General features: G+C 38.5%; 1 protein-coding gene across 1 annotated transcript; it reads left to right on the top strand.

Moving 5' to 3' along the window:
• The first annotated feature begins 10,538 nt into the window (after nt 1-10,538).
• On the top strand, nt 10,539-12,228 carry LOC141462271 (uncharacterized). The gene has a single exon (XM_074143977.1). It carries the CDS (start codon nt 11,005-11,007, stop codon nt 12,226-12,228), a length of 1,224 nt encoding a protein of 407 aa, XP_074000078.1. The 5' UTR covers nt 10,539-11,004.
• The last annotated feature ends 13,491 nt before the right edge of the window (nt 12,229-25,719 follow it).

The following is a 25,719-nucleotide window of genomic DNA, read 5'->3' as shown; positions in this document are numbered from 1 at the left end:
TTGAGGGGGCAATTATATGCCAAGACAACATAAATGACAATAATGTCAGAAAGGGAGTTATTCTCCACTGATACTTGTATTAATAGATTAACTCCAGGCAGACTACGCTGGTTAAACCAAAAACACATTGACAATTTGCAAAAAACACAACAAACTTGGCGCAATGACGCTATATAGACAAAGAATTACACTTGACGAGAACGACACTTCTCACTTCCTTGTGAAGTCAAGGACAACTGCCTGAGCTTGGTCACGTACGCAGTCCCTTTCTCCTTCCAGACCTCCAATGCACCCAACCCTCCACTGCATCAACCTAAATTTCCCACAAGGGGAGCCGCGTCTCCTTGCGAGGATCCAACATTACCATCAACATTGATGGCATACATTTTCGGTCTTAAGGCAATCACTTCGTTAATTATTTGTCCATTCACTTCATCTTTAAATTTCCCCAACACTTTTTTATTCTTGGTAGAATAGTTGGGGTGTTCGTGAGGATAGTCTGAGGTGTCAAAATGATGTTCCAACTCCCTCATATCTTTGAACACATCTTCTGTACTTATTGTGAATTGTTACAATGAGACGTCACGACTCTGGTTGGAGAGGACAATCCCAGAGCTCCAAGTGGGAGAGGGAGCTAGGCTGAGGGTGGGTCTGGCCAGGAGGGTGACAAGGGTAGCCAAGGTGGCGATGTGGGTTTCAGGTGCCTACAAAGACGCCTCTCCATCTGCTGTTCTGGATAGTCTCAACGTTCAGAACGAGGGACTTGAGACGGCAGATTGGAGGTTAATCAATAGGAAGGTCGAGCCCAGGGGGCAAATCCTTGTGTTCGATCTTTCGGAACAGTCCTTGGGAAGACTGAAAAGGTCCAAATTTAAACTATTTTTGGGCCTTGAGGTAGTCAAACTCGGGAAGTTTCGAAGCCTATTGGAGGAGCTGCGGATAATGACCCCCCCAAACTTCTGGAGGATGCTGCAGGTGAACCTCCACCACAGTAGGGGGGCATCGGCAGCTCTAACACACTTCATTTGCGATGAAGATATCGCCATAGTCTTAATTCAGGAACCCTGGCTAGTACGGGGGCGGGTGGCAGGACATGGCGAGGCTAAAGGTAAGATTTTTTATGATCGAAGCCTGGATAATCCCAGGACGTGCATATACGTTAGGGAAGATATTACGTCTTTACTGCTGATGGAATTTTGTTTCAGAGACCAGACTGCAGTGAAAGTGAAACTATGTGCGGAAGAAGGGGTCAAGGAAATTGTTGTGGCCTCGACCTATCTTCCTTACGATTCAACAGCCCTCCCTCCCTCGGAGGAGATGCAACATCTGACCATCCAGTGTAGGGAGAGAGGTCTGCAACTATTGATTGGGTGGGATGCTAACTCCCACAATGTGGTGTGGGGCAGTTCAGGGACCAATCTAAGAGGTAAGCAACTTCTGGACTTCATTCTTGCTAATAATTTGTTTGTCATTAATGAAGGAGAAGAACCTACTTTCTATAATTCTATTCGTAGGGAGGTTATTGACTTAACTTTGGGGACTAGTTTTGTATCGACCCTAGTTAGGAATTGGCATGTATCAGGGGTTCCCTCGCTCTCGGATCACATGTATATAAGGTTCGACGTTGGGTTTGACTGTAAGGAGGTAGTTACTTATAGAAACCCTAGGAGGACGGACTGGGATTCCTATAGACGGGATATTAGTCAAAACATTAATGCAGTGAGGAACAACCTTAGGACCCGGACGGACATTGATGACGCTGCGGAGAGCCTTCAGAGCGTCATCATAGAGGCTTTCCGGGCTATCTGTGCGGAGACGATTATGCACACGAAAGGAAAGTAAGTTGGTGGAATAATCAGCTGATGGAGCTCCGCAAAAAGGTCCGAAAACTGTTTAATGCAGCTAAAAGAAGGGGTACATGGGAGGAGTACCGTGAGGCCCTCACTTCTTACAATTTAGCCATTCGTAAGGCTTTATGGAGGAAGCTTTGTGAAGAGGTAGAGATGACCTCGGAGGGAGCTAGACTCCATCGCATCATTTCGAAGAGCCCAGGGTGTTCTCTGGGAACCATCAGAGACGAGGAAGGGGATTTTACGAAATCAGGGAGAGACACTCTGGAATGTCTCATGAGGATTCACTTTCCTGAATCGAGGGTGGTCGCAACTGAGCAACTGGGTGGGGAAACCATAGTGCCCGACGAGAGTCGGAGCACTAGGGAGAACTGGACCGTTGCTAAAGTCTGCATCACCTACAACAAGGTTGTGTGGGCAGTGAGCCACTTCAAGCCCTTTAAATCCCCTGGACCTGATGGTATTTTCCCTGTTCTTTTGCAGCAGGGAAAAGACATTATTACTCCTATTTTATGCAGGCTAATGAGGGCAAGTCTGGCCCTCGGCTATGTCCCTCGGGCATGGAGGCCTGTTAAAGTCATCTTTATCCCTAAACCTGGGAAGAGAACTCTTACCCAGGCTAAGGATTTTAGACCAATTAGTCTATCATCGTTCTTATTGAAGGTGCTAGAAAAACTGATTGACCTGCATATAAGGGAGGTGGCCTTAAAGCTACGACCCCTGCATGCCAATCAGCACGCCTATCAGATAGGCAAATCTTGCGAGACAGCCCTCCATTGCTTGGTTAAGGAGCTGGAGGCCTCTGTGCTCTGCAAGGAAACAGCACTGGGTGTGTTTCTGGACATTGAGGGAGCGTTCAGCAACACTTCTTTCAGTGCAATTTCCTTGGCGATGGAAAGGCATGGCTTGGATTCTACAATTATAAAGTGGATTGGTAGCATGCTAACGTCAAGGAAAATTACAGCGACTCTTTTTGGGGAATCGCTGATGATAACAACCGTCAGGGGATGTCCGCAGGGAGGTGTTTTGTCTCCTCTCCTGTGGTGCATGGTCGTTGACGAGTTAATTGAGATGCTAGATCTCCGTGGGTTCACGGTCCTTGGCTATGCAGATGACATTTCTGTGGTAGTCAGGGGGAGGCACGAGATCATCGTGGCTGAACTCCTGCAGGAAGCACTCAAAATTATAGAAATATGGTGCAGAAGAGTGGATCTCTCTGTGAACCCTTCTAAAACTACTCTGGTTCCCTTTACTAAGAGAAGGGACAAAGAGAGCTACAAAAATCTTGTATTTTTCGACAAAACGCTGGATATGTCAGGCGAAGTTAAGTATCTAGGTGTCATTCTGGACTCTAGACTTACTTGGAAGGCACATCTGGATAAAGTTACACTCAAGGCTAAGCAGGCCTTATGTGGTATAACCAGGACCTGTGGGAAGACTTGGGGTCTTCGCCCAAAAATGACCCACTGGTTTTATACTAGAACAGTCATACCTATCATCACCTACGGAGCAGTGGTGTGGTGGAGGAAGACTGAGCAACAGACGGCCATAAAAGCTCTTGCTAGGGTACAAAGAATGGCCTGTATGTTGATTTCAGGGGCCTTTAGCAGTGTTCCTACTGCTGCGCTGGAGGTACTGCTGGGGTTGCCTCCGCTTCAGTTTGTTATTCAAGCGGAGGCAAGGGCTGGCGCGTACAGACTAGTGAGGAATGGACAATGGAGGCGCATTAGCTCCTCTATTGGGCATATGAATATTACAGACAAGGTCGACCCTTTGCCAGTATTAGACATGGTTGGGGACAGTGTCTGTCCTAGATACAGTTTCGAGAATCCGTTTCAGGTGATCCTCAGATCGAGGAATGAATGGAGGGTAAACTGGACCGAACAGTGCCAGAAGGGAGTCATGTGGTTTACGGATGGCTCCAAGATGGCCTGCGGGACCGGAGCTGGAGTGTATGGGGCTAAACCTAAGGTACTCATTGAAAGTCCTCTTGGGAGATACGCTACTGTATTTCAGGCCGAGGTCTTTGCCATTAGAGCTTGCGCTGGGGAAAATCTGCGAATGGATCTTAGAAATAGGGAGATTTGCATTTTTTCGGACAGTCAAGCGGCACTGAAGGCCCTCTCTTCCTTCAGAATTACCTCTTACCTGGTCTGGGAGTGTAAAAAGGCCCTAGATCAACTGGCTCGGCACAACAAAGTCCGATTGGAATGGGTGCCGGGCCATGTGGTATCAAGGGGAATGAAATAGCTGATCAGTTGGCCAAGAATGGAGCTAATACTCTCTTCACTGGTCCGGAACCAGTCCTGGTTTTTTTTCAATTAAATCATTACTTACCTAAGAGTAATCACTAGTTTTTCTTCTATGGTTATAGGATTTCCATGACAATTTTTCCAACGTTTTCTTAATTTTGACCTTATTTTTTCTAAAATATAGTTGAATGTGGGTGGACCTATCCTCACATATTAAAAAAAACGATCCGGATAATTTCTAAGTTCCTTATATAAATGGTGAAATTCACCCAAAGTTCTTCGTTTTTTATTTATGGTATGTACATGATATTTTCTAAAGCGTTTTTTTTTTTAAAAATATACCATTTCGTTGCTGGTGAACATAAAAACTCCTCTTCATTACTCGGGCATGTTGCATGTATCACAGCTCCGTTGTGCACACTAATCAGCGATTATATTTTACTCTATCAGTTATCATCTCTGCTATCATCTATATTCACAGCTCCATTGTAAACGTACCCTTAGCTAATTCTTTGATGATGAGATGTGCGTCATATCCGCTGAGGTTGTGAATGATAACGGGAACATAGTTAGGTGTCCTACATCGTAAGTTACATTTATTGCAGACAGGTCCCCTATACATGCCGGAAATATGACAGTGATCACGCACCTTGTGATTATCTTCTGTAAATGCTTGCTTACAGAGATAGCAGATCTTAGCCGCCTTCCACTCTCTCTCTTCTAATTCGTCAATCAGCATTTCTTCATTAATTTTTAAAATCTTGTTAATAGAAACTGATAAGTCTTTGAGATGGTCTAAGAAATATTGAGCAGCATTACTTCCTCTATACAAGAATGGTTCTTTAGTCAACCAAAGAAGATCTATTTCATCGCTAGGTTTAACGTATGTACAAAAAGAAAATGGTATATGTTCTTGATATTTCGTTTTGTATGAACTCGCTGGAGAAGGTGTGCATGTATTGCATGTATGTATTTGATTTAAAATGCACTCAAAATCTGCATAAATCACAAAATTCACTTTTAACTGATGTTGGACGTTTTTGAATTTAATAATGGGCTCATCAGTTGGATGTTTAACGGCTACTGGATCATTATCATTGCAATATATACCATGTTCAGTTAATTTCTCAGCTGCAGTTTTCCCATGCTGATTGTCAAAATGAGTGAAACAACGTTACATACTTTAATCGCACCATTATGTCTAGTCTTTTGATTACGTACTAATTTTCTCAAAGTCCTTAATATATACATAAGTAGATAGATTTTGTCTGTTTCAGGACACTTTTCCACCCCCCCGGCCAATAGTGTGTGTAGGCAAAACATCGGTTTTTTACCCCCTCCACTCAGAAGAACAACAAATATAATTCTCTCTTTAGTTATCTTGTAACCTTTGTGACCCTATTATCTCTGATATCTGATTTACACTTGTTTAAATCTAATTTATTAAAAATATATACTATTTAATAATTTGACCCAAATTAAAAAAGAATTAGCCGGTAGTTTTTTACCCCCTCCACTCAGAAGAATCTCTCTTATTTAGCTATCTTGTAACCTTTGTGACCCTATTATGTCTGATTTACACTTGTTTAAATCCAGTTTATTTAAAAAATATATAAAGGTAAAGGTATGTATAGGTGGTAGGTATTAATAAAGGTATGTACTAATAAAGGTATGTAAAGGTTAATGAAAAAAAAAAAAATTTATTACAAAAACTTTATTATTCCACTAAATCATTTTTATTTATCCAACAAGGTTTCTTAAAACCTAACCACTTTACATACAGCTTATTTTTTTTACGTCTTAGAATTTTTTCTACAAGATATACATCTTTATATTTAGTTTTCTGCAGTTCTTGTGTATAAAATGCTCCTTGAATAGACTGTCCTGTCAAATCTTCCAACAGGTAAGTGTATGGAATAGTGCTGCGAACATTTTTAATTTTAAATATTTCAGTGCTCCAATTGGGTGTATAACCTCTGCTAAATATAGTTCTTTTTTTCGAAACACGTACATAGTCTCCTTCTTTAAATCGTTGTTTATCTTTTCTTTTTACTTTAGAAGAGTAAACATTAGCTAGTAAGAATGCTTCATTGCCAGAATTTACTTCTGATGGTGTCATACCAATTGTACGGTGTACTTTGTTGTTGTAGGTATTTATGAGATCAGGTAAATGCTTTGTATAATTGTAGTTTCCTCTAAGACTAAACAATTGATACATCATAGTTTTAAAAGTTTTATTAAATCTTTCAACAATTGAACTTTTAACCTGGCTGTAAGTACTGTAGTGATTAATTTTGTGCTTCTCCATGAGTTTCTTGAAGGAAACATTGTAGAATTCCTTCCCATTATCAGTTTGAATATTTTTCGGTACTCTTCCACTTGAATTAAAAATATCATTCATAGATTTAGTGATATCTTTAGCGCTTTTGGATTTAACAGGCTCCACCCAGGCGTACTTTGAGAAACAATCAATCACTGCTAATATATATTTGTAACCACTATTTTGACGAGCATATGGTATCATTTCCATTAAATCAGCTTGCCACAATAATACCTTTGAGCAATGTACGCCTTCGAGGGTATCGTGAACGTGCTGGTCTATGAAGTTCAACAACTACAGCCTCTTTGCTAGACATGACTTTATGGTTCAAAAATCGTTTTAAGCGTAGCAGCAGTTATAGGAACATTTGGATTCAATAAACTTATTCGGTTCCTAAAAACAGTGAATAAACCGCGCACAAAATTATCTGTAACTTTTTTTCGGGCTTGGTCATACGTTTCTAAAAGATAACGTTTACTAACAAAGTGTTCTTGTAAATATGTATTTGTTACTAAATCTAACTCTTTTATATACTTTTCCAATTCTTTAGTTACAAATTGTTCAAGATAAATCTTATTAACAGCATCTGAACTATCAACTGGACTATTGATTCCAAGTAATCTTTTATTTTCAAAGTCGATATATTCTCCATCTTCATCATCACTAGCATGAAATACTGTTTTTAAGTGATGCAAAGGTCTGTCAAACTTGTCTATAGACATATCGAAAACCAAACAACAACTGATAATTTATTACACAAGTAATTCCTAATAAATAATATCTGCCTCTCTCAACTCTTCGATTATAGAATGAATTTCATTTCCATGTCCAGTGTGACCAGCACTTGTTGATGCATATAAGAGCCGAAGTCGATCCACTAATTCATTTGGATCATCCCAATGTTCATAAACATTTTGCCCCACATCCATACCTTTACCAGTAGTAGTGGTCGTATGTCTTAGACCGTATCTTCTTTTAATAGGCTTTGTTGCAATGGTAGTCCGAGGTGTCCTAGTAACTTGATCTGCAGTTGATGGTGGTGTGAAATAGGGTTGAGCCGACTGTTCACCCTTAGAAGGATAAAATAAAGGAGCTATTATATTTTTGTATTTGAATCCTTTGCTTGAGCTAAGATGTTTTTCATCACTAAATTGTTGTTTATGTGCGCTACTAACTTCTAAAATATCCTTATAATTTTCCAAATCTTCTACAGTGTATTTGTTAGGCTTTTTTAAAAATAATAATTGTAATAACCCAAGAGTACCTTTATACCAGTTTCCATTTACATTGATATCATTATCATCAATGGCTACCAGTGAATTTCCTATTGTCATGCCTCCAGTAGGTAACACTTTAATGCCATATCTATCATCTAGATCTTTAGTATCAGAAGTCATATGTTTCAATAAATATGGTTTTATTAAGGATCCTATCTCTTCTACTTCTTCTAAGCTTTTCTCCAATTCCTCTTTACTATGTATTTGTTTTATTTGCTCTAGAGGAGAATCATCATCTTCAAACGTCTCTTCTTCCATTTTAATATCTAAAACATCCTTTCGTGGTATAGGAGTTGAAGGATTAAGCGGTAAATTTACTTCTTCTTCTTCTTCTTCTTCTTCTTTGAGCGGTAATTTAACATTTTCTTCAATTGATGTCGTAGAAGTCGAAGCGTCAGATTTTAAAGCGGCTTTTTTAGAACGCTTTTTATTCTGTTCAACTAACTCTTGAAGCAGTTTTGTAATGGGCTTTAAACTTCTTTCCAGATCTTGCTGTGATAATTGAAGACCTCTCTTTAAACTTTTGAATTTTTCTCGCAGAGATTTAGAAGTTTTGATAAGATGTTGTGTAACTTTAGGATCCATAATGAAAAATGATAGACCGATGGAAAATATTGCTCTATATATAGATGTATGTATCCAAACCTTTTCGAAATCTCCCATTATATAAGTCTCTTGTTTTATCTATTGTTAGAAAACCATACAGTTCATCCCAGCAGACCTCACACATCTTTTTAAAATTATTAAATGACAGATTTGGTGAACTTACGTGATCATTATAAATATGCCTTAAATTTAAATCGTCCTGCGTAAAAATTATAATAAAATTGGCATTATCACGTATAAGATGTTTAGGGATCCTTGCATAACTTTGTGTCAAATAGAAACAATCAATTCCTCTATGCCGACCCATACTGAAATATTGTCTAATTATGTCCTGTTGATCCATTGAAATATCATCAAATACAATAATAGAATTTCTTTCTGCATTGTCAGGAGTGATTACCTGCTGTGTATCGTTGATTTTGTGAAATCCTATTTCTGGTGCTAATTTGAATACTTGTTCTAAATACAAATACTTTTCTTGTTGGAGAGATCGGCTACATAAGTATACATTTCCAAATTTTAACCCATTCGGTTGTAAAAGCAAACAAGCTATGAGATTGGTTTTAACAGACCCTGAACTTCCACAAATAAGTGCACGTATATTATCGGGCAACAATTGGCCATGACGACACTCATTTGCTTCATGATCTTCACCTGAAGGAAATAAGTTATAAACAGGTAAACTTTCACTTTGCTTCTCCAATCGCATACTGATGATGGTGAGTTTGATTTGCAGCCTATATAAATAGAATCAGTCCTAAAAACAGTTATCATAATGAGAAAGAAAACGACCGGGAAAGGTTTAATAAATTCAGTGATTAACAAGCTTCCATTTGAAGTTCATAATCCAGGATATAAATTTTGTGGCCCCGGAACGAAATTACAAGAAAGACTAAACCGTGGTTATAAAGGTGTTAATCCCTTAGACGAGGCCTGCAAGGAACACGACATTGCATATTTTAAAAACAAACATTTGAAATCAAGGCATAAAGCTGATCACATCTTAGTGGAAAATGCTTGGCAAAGAACAAAGGCAAGTGACTCATCTTTTGGTGAAAAAGCAGCTGCTTGGGCAGTTACAAACGCGATGAAAGTGAAAGTAAAATTAGGTGGTGGTGGTATCAAGAAGAAGAAAAAAACTATCAAAGATATAATCAGTGCAGCTCGCGTAACTTCACCTACATCAATTAGTGGAGCCGCCAAGACGGCACTCAAAAAAGCTAAAAAGTTTTTAGCAAAATCAAAATTACACAAATTACCAAGGATATTGCCAGTCCCAAGAATTGGAGGTGTTCTCCCTTTTCTAATACCATTGTTTGCTGGCTTGTCTGCTATAGGAAGTCTAGCAGGTGGAGCAGCAGCGGTTGCTAAGGCAGTTAAAGACACAAGAGATGCTAGAGATCGTTTGGAAGAAATGAGACGTCACAATAGGAAAATGGAAGAACAGAAAATTGGTCAAGGTTTTTACCTTAGACCATATAAAAAAGGATATGGTCTTTATATTATGCAAGATTGACTACTTCCTGACAGAGCTCTCACAAATATAGATTTGATGAAATTTGCTAAAAACGTACCTCATTTTAGAGGTGTCTATATGCGTGATTCTTTGCCAAGTTATCCTAAAACTAATGAATGTGGTATTGTAAATCTAGATTCAATACAAAACATAGGTACTCATTGGGTTGCCTAGATTAAAAAAAGTAATAAAGTAAATTATTTCGATCCTTATGGAAATTTAAGACCGCCGTTAGAACTCCTTCATTATTTCAGAAACTGCGATGTTACCTACAACCGTAAAAGGTATCAAGATTTCGGAACTCCGTATTGTGGGCATTTGTGTTTGAAATTTCTATATAATAATGAAGAATAAGCATTTACGGAATTCAGTCATGTCTTATACGTTTACCTTAACAGGAACTTCAAGCATTCTTAGTGCCGATCTGTTTCCACCAATTAATTTAGATGATGATTTTAGCATTGGTTTACTAAGTTTTCAGTCATACAATTCCATACCGAACATCATTGAAGGATTTAACAATTTTTTTCATTATGGAGACAATGTTATTAGTTTACCTACAGGAACTTATGAAGTACAAGCAATAGCACAATATCTAAAATCACATATAAAATCACCAGTTTCATTGAAATTGAAAGGTAATACCAATACTTTGAAGGTGGAATTAACATGTACACAACCTGTTTACTTCAATAAAGAACATTCAATTGGCCCTTTACTGGGGTTTACTAAACATGAGGTGTTAGAAAAAATGATCACTCATAAATCAGACGAAATTGTACAGATTCATAGTGTCAATACAGTTGCTATTAACTGTAATATAGCATCCGGTTCATATAGAAACGGGAAACCAGGACATACTATATATGAATTTTCTCCATTAGTTCCACCAGGATTTAAAATCGTACATGAACCATCTCCAGTCATTTACTTTCCAGTTATCGGTGAAGTGATCAGCAATATAACACTTGTTATAACAGATCAAAGCCAGAACTTGGTGGATTTTCGCGGAGAGACAATCACCATCAGATTACATCTAAAGAAAAATGGGTATTGATTTTCGAAAGTATAAAATGGATTACACTGCGGTGAAAGCAACTAGTATTCAAAGAACGCCTTACCGAGCGTTAACACCATCAAATATTTACTTTCTACAAAGTATAGGACTTTTGATTAAACCAAAATGGAAGAAATACTAAATGTGAACAAAAGAGTGAGTTTTGAGGAGAGAATAACGGATTTTGAGTATCACACCCATCAACCCTATAACCAATCATTAGAAAATTCTGATGAAATTATAATTGCCGTGCAACAGCAAGACATCTACACTGTTCCAGCTAAGAGTTTTCTCTACATTCAAGGACAATTGGTTCAAGAAGGAAAAGCAACTATAGATCCAAGTGTATTGAGATTTGTAAGAAATGGATTTTTGTATTTGTTTGACGAAATCAAGTATCAGTTGAATGGTGTATTGATTGACCATGTTCGGAATCCTGGAACTGTTAGTACATTAAAAGGTTATGCGTCTCTTAGCCCGGAGAAGGCATTAGGATTAGAAATGAGTGGTTGGATGATGCCTGAAGAATATGTGAAATTAGCTGATGAAAAAGGCAACTTTGACGCTTGCATCCCACTAGACATCATAATGGGTTTCTTCGAAGATTATAATCAAATAATTCTACAGGGAAAACATGAATTAATTCTACATCGCAGCAGAACGGATAATGATTGTATTCAAGTTGTAGGGGAACACGCTGATGTTAAGGCCTCCATTAAATTAAAATCAGTCCAGTGGAAAATGCCTTATGTTAAAGTTTCTGATGAACAAAGGTTAAAATTTTTAAATTTCGTCAACAAAGGAAAAACGGTTCACATGGCATTCCGATCATGGGATTTAATAGAATATCCCTCTCTACCTGCTACAAAGAAGCATACTTGGGCGGTGAAAACTACAACAAATTTAGAAAAACCTCGATATGTTATAATTGCATTTCAGACAAACAAAAAGAATAATTTAAAAGCTGACATGTCTGAGTTCTATCATTGTAATATATCAAATGTTAAATTGCACCTAAATTCAGAGGTTTATCCTTATGATGATCTTAACATAGACTTCTCAAAGAATCACTGTTCAATGCTATACTATATGTATCAAAATTTCCAGCACAGTTTTTATGGAAAGGAAAATGAACCTATTTTAAGCAAGGAACAGTTCAGGGATGAGGGACCGATTATCGTCATAGATTACTCGCGTCAAATAGAAGCGGTTAAAGCCAGTTCCGTTGACATTAGAATAGAATTGGAAGCTGCAGAAAATTTTAAAGCTGGTACAACAGCCTACGCTTTAATTTTACATGATGCACTAGTTGAATATAATCCATTAACAGGTTTAGTTAGAAGAATATAAGGGAGGGGAGGTAGTATTAATAGAGGAGATTTGGAGGAGAAAATCAGTTCATAATGCGTGCTGGTGTAATTGACTTCCTGGGTTATCTTACTCCTCAAAACTGTTATATTGCCAAGGAAGTGACTATCGTAGATGAGGACTCTCCTTCTGTGTTTTGGCATTGGTTATTCAAACCTCCTTCTCAAGAAGATATCCAAAATTTATCTACAAACAAATGGGTATTTCATAACCTTCATGGAATAAATTGGTATGATGGAGATGTAGAATATTCTGAATTAAGAAGCTTGTGTCAAAAATCAACAGAAAATTTCACGATATTGTAACTGAGCACTAGAATTAGTTGCTAGGTTTATGTTCACAGCTGGGATTTTTATTGGATAAAAAAAGTATTTTATTGACTTTGGGTCATTCTGAGTTGGGACTTGCTGGAATACAGACGAGGATTGAGAGATTGTAGAAAAGCCAAGTTTCCCTCTTGCTGACCTGCGACTTTTCTTGTCTGCGGCCCATGCGGCGTATGTATGTTTATTCCTGTATCAAATATTTTGTTAAGTAAATCCGTTAAGTAAATTCATCAGACTTATTGTTATCATAGCTTTGTTCAAGTAGTTTAGTTGTCCTATCTATCTGTGAGTGTATGTACGTGCGTGTGAGTGTGTGCTTGAGTGTGTGTAAGTGGCTCTCTATAGAAGTGTAGTTCGTACGAGGTAGCGGCTGGCCTACATTGGTGTCAGGTGTGGGGTATAGTCGGAAACCCGTAACGTAACGTTAGTATTAGTGCTCTGGAATTAAGGAAGAGGTGAAGGCACTAAAGGAGGAGGTAGACAGGTTGAAAGAGGAGGTGCGCTGGATGCACTCCCAAAGGGAAGCAGCAAGCTTATCCTCTAATGAAGGGGGGGTTAAGCGAGATCTTTCACTTCAATCGTTAATCATGCCTTGGAGTGGGGACATATCAGATAGGCCTATTGACCAATTTCTGCAAAATTTTTCCTTAGTGGCCGAAAGAGGCGGGTGGTCAGAAGCGGATAAAATTATGATATGTCGTCTTAAACTAAAAGGGGCTGCAGCAGATTGTGTGGCTTGTCGACCGGAGCTATTGCTACCCACGGCGACATTTGCGGATATGGTTGATGTGATTAAAACTCGCTTTGCGGGGGTGGCTACGCCTGAGCAAAAGCTGTTGGAGCTTAACTCTCTTGAACAACTGTCGGGTGAAGATGCGCGTCAGTTTGCAGATCGGTGTCGGCAAGTCGGGGAGAAAACATTGCCTATCTCGGCATCAGTAGCTGAAGCAGGGTGGGCTAGGGCTCAGCTTGAAAGAATTCTTATGGCTGCCTATATAAAAGGGCTCAAAGGAGAACCAAGCCGGCAACTACAATACGTTCCCCCGAAAACGTTTCACGAAGCGGTGGCACGGGCTTCGCGTATTGAGCAAGTGAGGGTGAAGTCAACCTCTCCACGGGAAATATGGGCTGTGCAAGGAAGTTCCGGTCTAGAAGGGAAGACAACAGTGGAGCCCCAACGATCAGGGGGCATGTGCTTTCGTTGTGGGAGACCGGGACATTTTGCAAAGTCATGTGATCTGAGAAGGAGGAAGAGCCTTGGGTGGGGTAACCAACGCAGTGAGGCTGCTCGCTCAAAACGGGAGACAGCCTGTTTTGTTTGTGGCCAAATGGGAAACTATGCGCGAGATTGCACTCGACGAGCTACCTTAGCAAAAGTCAGGACTTGTTATGAGGGGGAAGGCCCGCACCCAAAAGCGGAGGGCTCGGCCGATGGCCCGACGTCGAATGCCCGTTAAAACCGAGGGCCCCTGCCCTGGTGCCAAATGTAGCAACGGGGAAGTCTAAGGGTTTAACAATACCTGTGTTTACAGGAAAGAGTCGGTTGGAATTACTTGTTGACAGCGGGTCAGAAATTTCCATTTTAAAACAAGCAATTCCTGGAGTGGCAGTCAAGCAGTCCCGTATTAAAGCAACAGGAGTTACGGGGAGTTCGGTACCCATTAGAGGTGAACAGGAACTGGAGTTCTTTGTAGAGGGGAGCCGGGCGAACCACACCTTTGTGATCGCTGCGGTAGCCACTCGCGGGGGTGGTCTCATGGGTTGGGACCTAATGAGGAAACTAGGGTTGGTTGTAGACGCTGGCCAAGGTCAGGTCACAATTAAACCCAGAAACCCGTCAGTAGCACTGGTGGAGAATGGCTGCAAGGAGAAAGCAGTGTCCTGTGGGACGGACAATCAGGAGAACAGGGAAAGGAACCCTAACAGGTCTCGGGAAGGCAGTGCAAGCGAGATCGGCGTGAAGGTAGCACGCTGTCAGAAGATACCAGGTCACAGCGAATGCTTAGTGGAGGGGAAGATAGCCCGTGACCTGGAAGGGGACATTCTTTTAGAACCCCTGATGCCGATTGAAGGGGGCTTGAGGATAGCGAGGAGTTTAAACCGGGCTGAAGGCCGCCGGGTTTGGGTGAAAGTGATAAACCTAACGGAGTCAGAAGTGAATGTTGGGAAGGGTCAGTGGGTAGCAAAAGCGAAGAGGGTGAACTTAGGAAGCGAATCGTCTCACTCGAAGGTGGTGGGTGCCGTGGGTCAGGAAGTGGTCCCAGAGGGAGAAGTGGAAGTCGAATGTATTGGGAAGTTAAGCCACTTGGCCGAGGGTGATCGCGGTAAATTGATGAAAGTGCTACGAACGTATCTACAAGTCTTTGTGGAGCCAGGGCCAGAAGGGTGCAAGTTACCTGTGTATCATAGAATTAAGACAACAGAGGAAGGCCCCGTTATCAAGCGTCCCTACCGGGTACCCTATAATCAAAGACCAATTGTAGAAGAACATCTCCGCGAAATGCTAGATAAGGGGGTAATTGCACCTTCAAGCAGCCCATGGTCCGCCCCGATCGTGTTAGTACCAAAGAAGAGTAGGGATGGCACGTGTAAGTACCGTTTCTGTACTGATTTTAGAGGGCTTAATAAAATCACGAAAGTAGACCCCTATCCTTTACCCCTGATAACGGAAACGTTGGAGAACTTGGGTAGAAGTCGGTACTTTTCCACTATCGATTTGGCCAGTGGTTACCACCAAATCCCCATCCACCCAGAGGATTGCGAAAAAACCGCTTTTTCAACTATAGGGGGCCATTTTGAGTACAAACGGATGGCTTTTGGTCTGGTTAATGCGCCGGCTACGTTTCAACGATTAATGGACCAATTATTGTCGGACATCAAAGGGAAGGAGTGCCTGGTTTACATGGATGATATAATTATCTACAGTCCTGCTCTCGAAGAACATTGCCAACGATTAAGTAATGTACTACATCGCTTGGAGCGGGCGGGGTTGAAAGCAAATCTTGGGAAGTGTGCTTTTGCACAGCGAGAGGTGCAGTACTTGGGGCATATTGTATCTTCGGAAGGCGTAAAGCCAGATCCGAACAAATTGGTCGCCATCAACTCGTATCCCGCCCCAATTTCTGCGAAAGAAGTAAAGAGTTTCTTGGGTCTTGCGGGGTATTACCGCCACTTCATAAAGGGGTTTGCTGACCTTGCGCAACCACTTACCTCGTTACTAAAGAAAGATGTGGCATTCACTTGGGGCAAGGAGGAACAGTCTGCGTTCGAGTCTTTGAAGGGAGCACTGTGTTCATCAGCAGTGTTAGTGTACCCAGATTTTCGGGACAGTTTTATATTAGCGACCGACGCTTCGGGGATAGCGCTAGGAGCAGTACTCTCCCAAATGTGTGCGGGGCAAGAAAGACCAGTGGCTTACGCTAGCCGTCAACTAACACCGGCTGAGCAAAAGTATTCCACCACTGAAAGAGAATTGCTAGCAGTGGTCTGGGCCACAACCCAATTCCGTTGCTATCTTTTAGGTCGGAAATTTAAACTCGTCACAGACCATGCTGCTTTGAAATGGATGCTAAGCCTGAAAGACCCCTCCGTGAAATTGACACGTTGGTCCCTAAGATTGTCCGAATTCGTGTATGATGTGGAACATAGACCAGGGATTAAACACCTTAACGCTGACGGGTTAAGTCGAAGGGTCGCTTCAGCTTCCAAGCCAGAGTTGTTCAGTGAAGTGCAGTGGGCCACGGGGAAAAGCGACCAGTTCGGGCAAGAGCAGTCTAAAGATCGCTGGTGTAGCCAAACCAGGAAGTCCTGGTTCATGAATCCGGGCTCTTGTACTGGACGGATGGTAAAGCCCAGGAAGACCAGTGGCGAATAATGGTACCAGCTAAACAGAGAATTCGTTTAATCAAGGCCCATCATGACACCCCCTGGTCCGGCCATCCCGGTATAGAGAGGACGTTAACTCGTATTAAAGAAAACTTTTTTTGGCCCGAGATGGCCAGAGATGTGAAACTGTACGTCAAGAGCTGCCAGTCGTGTAACGAACGTAAAACACCGAGTGGAATAGCAGTACCATTGGGCCGGGTAAATGAAGCCACTTATCCTTTCGAACTGGTCTCCCTCGACGTGGTGGAGTGCCCGCTAAGTAGTAGGGGAAACCGCTACCTCCTTACTATGGTTGACCATTTCACAAGATATGCAGAGGTTATCCCCATGAGAACGCAAACGGCTGAAGAGACTGCTCGGGCATTTGTTCATAATATTATTTTAAGACATGGGGCCCCTCGTCAGGTTCTCACCGATAGAGGTACGAATTTCCTGTCCAATTTGTTTAAAGCTGTCTGCCACTTGCTGCACATAAAGAAACTGCAGACCACCGCCTACCATCCCCAGAGCAATGGGATAGTGGAGCGTATGCATCGGACACTAATTGACTCTCTTTCTCACTTTGTTCGAAAGGACGGCCGGAATTGGGATCGATGGGTGCCATTTGTTGTGATGGCGTACCGCTCTACTGTGCATTCGTCAACAGGGTTTACTCCTCATTATTTGTTATATGGGCGAGACTTTGAAATGTCATTTGATTTTCCATATACTTGGCAGCAACGGGCGGCGTCAGTGGAGGACTATGTGATGCAGTTAAAAGAGAGGCTCTCTGCGGCGTATGCCCAGGCCAAAGGGAGTGAGGCTAAAGCCCGAGAGTCGTGGACCCGTTTCTATGACGCGGGGAAGAAGGACCGGGTATTTCGCGTAGGCGACAAAGTGTATTTATTGGAACCGGCCGTACCACAAGGTCAGGCAAAAAAATTTTATAAACCGTGGACCGGGCCACATGAGATAAGTGCACAACTTTCTCCCTGTGACTATGAATTGGTTCTGAGTACAGGGGGTCGATATGTGGTACATGCCAACCGCCTCAAATCTGCTTATCAGGCCAGAGAGGACCATGGTAGTGGGCAAGCAAATGTAGAGGCTCACCCCTCAAGGGTTGCAGAGGAACCAACCACCTCAGGTAGTAATTCTCCGGCGGATAATGAGCAAGGGTGGTGGGAAGACTTGAGTGAAACCCCTCCCAGAGTCTCCCTAGCACCATCCACACCGGGTGAGGCGGTGGAAAAGGGGGAAGAAGACGCTCCCGAAAGTTCCGAATCTACGTTGGCAGAGGGAGATTCATCGTGGCATCCCACCTCCGGGGAGTGGGATCCAACAGAAAACCCAAGGTCTCCTTATTTGTTACGTGGGCAGGAGAGCCAGCAGGAATCTAACTCCATTCCTAGGGAGGTTAGGATCAATCTGCGGCCGAGGCATAGTCGGGAGTGCATGGAGGATGAATAACGGCGAACTACCAGATTCGGTTCTCATACCTACTGATTGACGGCAAAACTATTTGAATATAAGCTTATGAAACAAAACCAAAGTATTAGTATTGATAACTCAGGCTCAGATGAGCAGTATATGGATACGCGTGTGCGGCGGTGGGGATGTGGACGGAGAAATGGCCGTGGGAAAATGAGAGGATCTACAGAGTAAGCTCAAAATGGATCTTTCACAAACCGAATACCAGCAAAGAGAGATTTTGGGAGGCCAACTCAGAAATCCAGTCAGCCAGCTAAGAGCGGAGTATCTTTGAGCAGGGGAGATCATAGGGCTGAAGATTGCCTTAAGTAAGCCACAAACATAGGCAACGAGATCGTCGAGGCACCTAGGAAGAAAGAAACTTACCCTGAAAACCTTACCCGAAGGGAGGAGTAGCGTTGGAAGCTGTGCGGGTAAAATGGTAGGGCAAGAGGAGCCCTCGGAGCTTTCCAGATGTTAGAGTTCGAGAAGTGGCAATATTCTCGCCAACGGGATACTCCTACATCGCATCAACTGCGAAGAGAGCGACCAGGAAGATTCCAGGTTCAGCTGCCCATGTGGAGGGGCACTAGGAGTGAACCAGAAGCTGCGGAGTCAACTACCTCCCCTGAGCTTGAAAAGTGGAGTCCACTTTTCTTTAAAGGGGGGGATAATGTAACTGAGCACTAGAATTAGTTGCTAGGTTTATGTTCACAGCTGGGATTTTTATTGGATAAAAAAAGTATTTTATTGACTTTGGGTCATTCTGAGTTGGGACTTGCTGGAATACAGACGAGGATTGAGAGATTGTAGAAAAGCCAAGTTTCCCTCTTACTGACCTGCGACTTTTCTTGTCTGCGGCCCATGCGGCGTATGTATGTTTATTCCTGTATCAAATATTTTATTAAGTAAATCCGTTAAGTAAATTCATCAGACTTATTGTTATCATAGCTTTGTTCAAGTAGTTTAGTTGTCCTATCTATCTGTGAGTGTATGTACGTGCGTGTGAGTGTGTGTAAGTGGCTCTCTATAGAAGTGTAGTTCGTACGAGGTAGCGGCTGGTCTACAATATTGTTTGCTAAAGGTCTTGAAAAATCTGTTTTTCTTGAAAAACTTATTGGAAAAGAAGTCTTTGATCTTCAAGATTTTGGCTGCCCATCACTGAAATGTCTCACTTCAACAATGGAATTTATTAAATGTATCTACCATTGTGGAAAGAAATCCAACTGTTCATTAAAATTTGCAAAGATATTAGCCGATTGGATTTCAAATAATAGATCAAAGGTGGATCTTTATGATGCAAGAATAAGAGAAAAAACATTCAATCATTGGACGGGATCAGTGAATGCAAGTTTACTTTCATTTAATAGCTTCTTCTACACAAGAAAACACACGTTAAAATATATTTATTGCGGGCTTGAACTTTTAGACAATATTCACTTTTGCCCTTGGCTGTACATAAATTAAATAATCCAAAGTGCATTTGGTTTGTAAAAAATGGTTTAATATAATAAACAAATTTTTTTTTTTAATCTCTTGTTTACTTTTTTGTTTTTCCTAACCTAATTATGATATAGTTTAAGGGGGAAAAAAAACTTTTTTTTCTTTTCAGCCTTTATTACTAAAAAGCAAAAATTATTTTTCAACACAAGTAAGTAAAGCGTAAACGCTTATCAGTTTTAAAGATAATGGATTTACATTTTTAAAAAGTAATGGTATAATACAATTGTTCTTACATATAACAACATAAGGATTTCTGCTTGAAGTATGATTTAATCTTAAAGAGTACTTTACACTATTCAATGAAGTAGGACCAATGCTTTTAAAAATAAATACAAAAACTGTTAATTTGTTAAAAAAAGATAAATATGGAATACCATTCACATTTTTTCGGTTTAAAAAGTTCAAATTGTTTACTGCAACTATATGAGGAAAAAATAATTTAGAATAAAAGTTTTTTAAATTTACAAAAATGTGGTATTCATTTGTATTGTTTTGTACAGCAAAAGAAGCTATATTAAAGCTTGCAAACATTTTCAAATTTCGATTTATAATTTCTAAAACTTCATCCATTGGATGGAAAAAAATTCTTTCAATTATCTGAAGGATTTCCTCATTTAAATATGCATCATCGCCACATTTTAAGACATCTAACAAACAAAAAAATTATTCTTTAAATCCTATTGCTTTAGTATTTATTCCATTAGCATCAATTATACGTTTATCATCATGTGGGGATAAACTTATTTTATTTATTTTTACAGTAAACATATCATGTTTTATGGATTTTATATTGTTAACTGGTGTTCTCATCACACATTTGGTTTGTAAACACTTCAAATAGTCCTTATATTGAATAAATTTTTTTAAAGCAGAATTTTGGATTCCCTTAGCCTTTAAAATTTCCTTGAAATTATCTTCAAAACGGATTGCATACATTTTCGCTTTAAGACCTACAAATTCTGTTATAATTCTCCCACAAGCTTCATCTTTAAATTTTCCGAGTTTCTTCTTGTTTTTAGTTGAAAAACAGAGGTGATCATTAGGGTAATCTGAAGTATCCAAATAATCTAACATAGCTAGCATATCCTGAAATATACAGTTTGTCCTTATGAAGTATATGAATGAATCTGTATCCATATATGCAAGCGAGAGCTTCTCTGGACCGTACTTAGGAAGCATTACTTCGTAATGATACTCATACATAGTGTGCTTAGCTAAGTCTAAAACACTTAAACCTATGTATATCGGTTTCACGAATTTTATAACAGTTTTGGCCATATGTACTGCTGCTAAATTTTCTCCATAAAGTGTTCGATCTATAAATGTTGGTTTTGAAATTAACTTTTCCAATTTCTTGGCGTCACATACTAATTTTATATTTCTTCTATTTCGCAGATTTTCCATCGTTTTCCCATAAACTGAATTGTTATAAAGCTTATATAAATCTTTTTCAAAGTTATTCGATGCAGATGCACGAAGATTGGTATTATATTCAATGAATGGTCTTAAAAATTCACGTTGACGAAATTTCAACACTCTATTTATTTTTTTAAAAATAATCCCATGTCTTAGGGATTGTTTTAAAGCTACGTAATGAACAATGTAATTATTTCTATCGTTTAAATGAGGAACCAACTTTGTTTGTTTGTTAATTTTGATGACTTCTGGCAAGAAAGGTAAATCGTTATGTAATTGGTGCAATTCTTTTGGATAAGCTAAGTCTACATCTAAAATGTATCCATAGTCTGAATTTTCCTCAATATTCTCTAAATTTACTTCTTTTGGTGATATCCATGTAAATTCTGCATAAGGTAATGGTTTTATCATTGAATTACCATATAAATTGTTGTTACAATCTTGATATGAGATAAATTTACTATCTAAATTTGGATCATAATCTTGTAAATACTTGTTGTTGGCTTTGCAATGGCGCTGAGAAACTTGACAAATTCCACCACGAATACCTTTTTCAACCATCAAAATCATAGAATAATCTTGGAGTAATTCGAGCTCCACGTGTGTTAAACGTAACATAGCGTCCCACGATAGTCCAGGTAAGGTATAATAGTGAGCAGGATCAAGAAAATGTGTTTTCATTGTGACATCACGGAAATTTTCAAAGATAACTGATAAAAAAATTACATCTGATTTTAAGTAATGGTCGCTGTAGTCACCCAAATTTTTACATTTAAAAACTGACCATACTTCTTCTGTTATTGAGGAACATGTTAATTTATTAGAAAATTCTTCAATTGAAGGTAAGGTAGTCACTTGTAATTTGTCAAAAGATGTTATATAGTCATAGGGAAAAACACCCTTTCTAGTTAAAAGTTTAATCTCTTCCTCGTTATAAAATCTCTCCAGTTCTCTAAATGTGGGTAGATTTCTCACTAAACTGTCCAAGCTTGCAGGCATGAACCTGTATGTATCTAAAAATCTAATTGAAAAATCATCGTTTACTTTCTTGGAAAATGATATGTATTTTTCTTCGGTATTTGGAATCACAAATATTTCTTTATTGTCGTATCCAAGATTTTTCACTATATAGTGACTGTCGTACCCACTTAAATTGTGGAAAAAAACTGGTAAAAATTTCGGATTTCTAACTTTTAAATTACAGGAGTTGTGGGCAGCTCCTCTAAATTTTCCTGTCAAATGGCAATGATCATGAACTTTCTTATCATCAAGTTGAAACGCTTCACCACACATAAAACACTCATTTGCAGATTCAAATAAAGTTTGTTCTTCCTGAGTGGGAGGAATCATTGGTGCGTTTAATTTATAGATTTTTGAAACTTCCTCGGCTATAGTTTTAATGCATTTTATAAATTGTTCAGCCACATCTTTTCCTCGGTATAAATAAGGTTTTTTAGGTATATTTGAAGGTATGTTGGCCACATCATCTGTTGTTTTCACATACAAACAAAAACTCATGGTTTCATGCTTTTGATATGGTATTGTTTTTCTATTAACAGTCAATTGCAAATCATGCTCTATAGGATGTAAAATTGATTCAAAATCTGCATAAACTACAAAATGTATTCTCGTACCTCGTTCCATATTTTCAAATTTGATATATGGCTTATCAGTTGGTAGTTCTATTCTAACTGGTTTATTGTTGTTACAAATTCCAGATGTTCTTGCAGTTTTCTTTTCCCATCGTGTTTTAAGTAAAAGTGTGTGAAACACCTCTTGCAGGTAACTATTTTACCAGTATTCCTGGTTAATGGACTATGAATAAGACGTTCAAAGTTTTGAATGTATATATAATGTTGTACATTATCTTTGTTAATTAGTAATAAATCGCGATGATCGCCCAGTTCTTGTTTACAGATTTTTAATGGATAAACATTCTGTTTTTTATCTAATCCAAACCCATTAATTGATATATTATTATTTTTTCAAATTTTCTTATTTCATGCAGAGGTGTGGGAAATGTAATGTTTGAAAAATCATACCTTTGCAATAAATCAGGTGTATACTTGCTTACTCTATGAGGTGTTATTTTTACGAATTTAGCTAAAACAGCATATTGGAAACATTTTAAATCATTACTTTTAACATTAATACAAGCACGTTTACGAGCTACATTGGTAGGTAAAGGTATATATGAACTACCTTTTAGTGGTTTGTACTTGTTGATTTTTAGACGAGCTCCATCGACTCCAAATAAAGACCAATTGCTTTTTTTTAATTGTGTCTCCTCCAGTTCTTCTTGTAACTTGATAAAAGCTTTATTCAACACATCTTCTAAATTTGTCTCTTCTACTGCAATAATATTTTTGGTCTTTACTGCTGTTTCTAATTCTTCTCCTAAGTGATTGTACAATTTACATTCAACAAATATGTTGAATTTAATACTATTATGTTCCTGGAGTGCTTCTTTTAAGCAATTTATTATTTTATCTTTAATTGATAGTAGAAATGAATAGAGATTAAAATTATGTTTGGATCGTATAAAAAATGATTTTAATCGGTCAGAAAATCCAGTCTCATATGGTAAAATACCTTCACTATCATGAGATTGCGCTAAAAGAGTTCCCCTCTTAGGTTCTGTTTTGGCTTTCTTTTGTGGTGGTGCTCTGGTACAGTATGCTTCATGTCGAATTAAGTTATAATAATTATCAAATTGGTTTCCACATTTCGTACAAAGTCCTTCAAATTCTTCTCGACATTGTTCTTCATGACGTTTTCTTTTTCTTATGCTTGACAAATCTGTTAAGCATTTATTACAGATGTTTTTCTTTATACGATTATCCATTTGAATAAGTGAGAAGTAATTAATAAATTTAGAGGAATTATCTATACCTAGTTGACAATGCTAAATGAGTTATTGTGCTAATTTATACCTTTATAAATGATGAGTTTTCAAGCTCAGTCAATATTGATCTTCCAAATTTGGTTTTCACGGCCTTGAATGAAATTACTTTATTGCTTTCACCTGTTGTTAACTCCTTAGTGGATTTCGTATGTAGCTGGATGGAAGCTTGGTTTAATATAATACAATATCTTCTGATAAAACTTTACAATTTAATCTATCACCTCATGAGTTTCAAGCTCTGTCACGTTTGATCTACAATTTTTTGGAGGTATTTCATGGGCTTTCACCTATTGTTAACTCCTTAATGGATTTCGTATGTAGCTGGATGGAAGCTTGGGTTAAATTTGTTTTCTAAAGGCTAAGTTTCCAATATTCTTATCTGCACTAGATTGACTCTGGTAAATTGATCTCTGCGCACTAGTGTACTTTAGATATATATATATATATATATGCACAACATAAATTTCTAAAAATATTTTATTTTTTTATACAAACTCAATGTTAAATGAGTTATTGTGTTGATTTATACCTTTGTAAATCAACGACAATGATTCAGATTTATAATCTGATATCATATCATCTGTTAATACTTTGCAATAAGCCTTCGGTAAAAAACAATTTAATCTGTCACCTGATGAGTTTTCAAGCTCAGTCAATATTGATCTTCCAAATTTGGTTTTCACGGCCTTGAAAGAAATTACTTTATTGCTTTCACCTATTGTTAACTCCTTAATGGATTTCGTATGTAGCTGGATGGAAGCTTGGTTTAAACTTGTCTTCAACAAATCTGCCATCTACAAATATTACAAATATATGCAAAATAATATTACAAAAGATTAGATGTATGCACTGTGTGCAATGCCACATTAAAAATTCAATACAAGTAACATAAATACATACAAAATAAAAAAAATATAAGATGTTACTCACTGTGGTAATAAATACTTGTTCTCAGACTGATCAACTAGTATTGATGGTACTTCTTCAGTTAGCGAACCTTTAAATACTGTTTCAAATTTTTTCTATTTCCGTAAACATGTTTTTACAAATTAATATTTTTTTCCTTTTTAAAACTCTAGTTGTGTATTCCCATATAGATTATTTTAGAAATTAATCACTTTAGATAATAATAATAATCATCTAATATAATTCTTTTAATGAAGTCATTACTCTTTGTCCTATTTTGGATGATTTCTTATTAAAAAAAAAAAAAAAAAAACAAAAAAAACAAAGACATATTTAAACATAATTCCTTTATTTATTTTATACAACTTTTAAGTTTCAACACATCTCTCAACAATTTTCTTTAAGTAATCAAATTGTTTACTAACAACTTCAAACCGATTTGCTAAGGTAAAATATTCTTTCTTTAATAAATTTATTTGTGTTGGCTTATAAGTTAACAGTTCTTCCAACCATGAGGGTTTTGCTGTTAAAACAATAGTTTTATGGGTGAATTTTTCAAAAAAGATGATCGAATTTTGAAGATGAATTTCTTCAGGACAGCATTCATACTTCTTGTTGAAAAACTCTTCAATTATTGTTTTCTTCTTCTGCAAAGTCAACCATTCCTCTTCGTTCAGATAGATCCCACATTTCTTACTTGATCTTACAGCCACAACTGGTTTCCAATCCTGCGATAAGCCTATCACCAGCTGTTTAGAATTGAAATTGTTTAATGGATAACTGGTGGTGAGCTGTAACGCTAATTCACAAGCCATTTTGTAATAAACTGAAGTTAAAGAGAAAAATATAAAATTAACTTGTATTTCCCCCACTTTTGAACAGTTTATATATCCCACTTTCAATTTCGAAGTATAACCACTCAATGATATCACACATACAAGTGTCTGGTACGTTTTCCAGATAAGGATCAGACTTTATACACGTTGTAAAATGATTATTACTTGCTTTCATAATATAAGTTTTAGCCAACTCTTCTAACTCTAATATTTTGTGGTGAATATCGATATAAGAATTTGCTACATC

This window comes from Rhodnius prolixus, unplaced genomic scaffold (assembly GCF_049639745.1).
Source record: "Rhodnius prolixus isolate KJV_2025 unplaced genomic scaffold, Rpr scaffold_24, whole genome shotgun sequence".
Taxonomy (NCBI): Eukaryota; Metazoa; Arthropoda; class Insecta; order Hemiptera; family Reduviidae; genus Rhodnius; species Rhodnius prolixus.
Note: the sequence above shows the minus strand (reverse complement) of the source record. Positions and strands in the feature narration are given on the sequence as shown.

Coding starts and splice junctions, on each gene's coding strand:
- LOC141462271 (XM_074143977.1), top strand. CDS start 11,005: ATGGAAGAAATACTAAATGTGAACAAAAGAGTGAGTTTTGAGGAGAGA.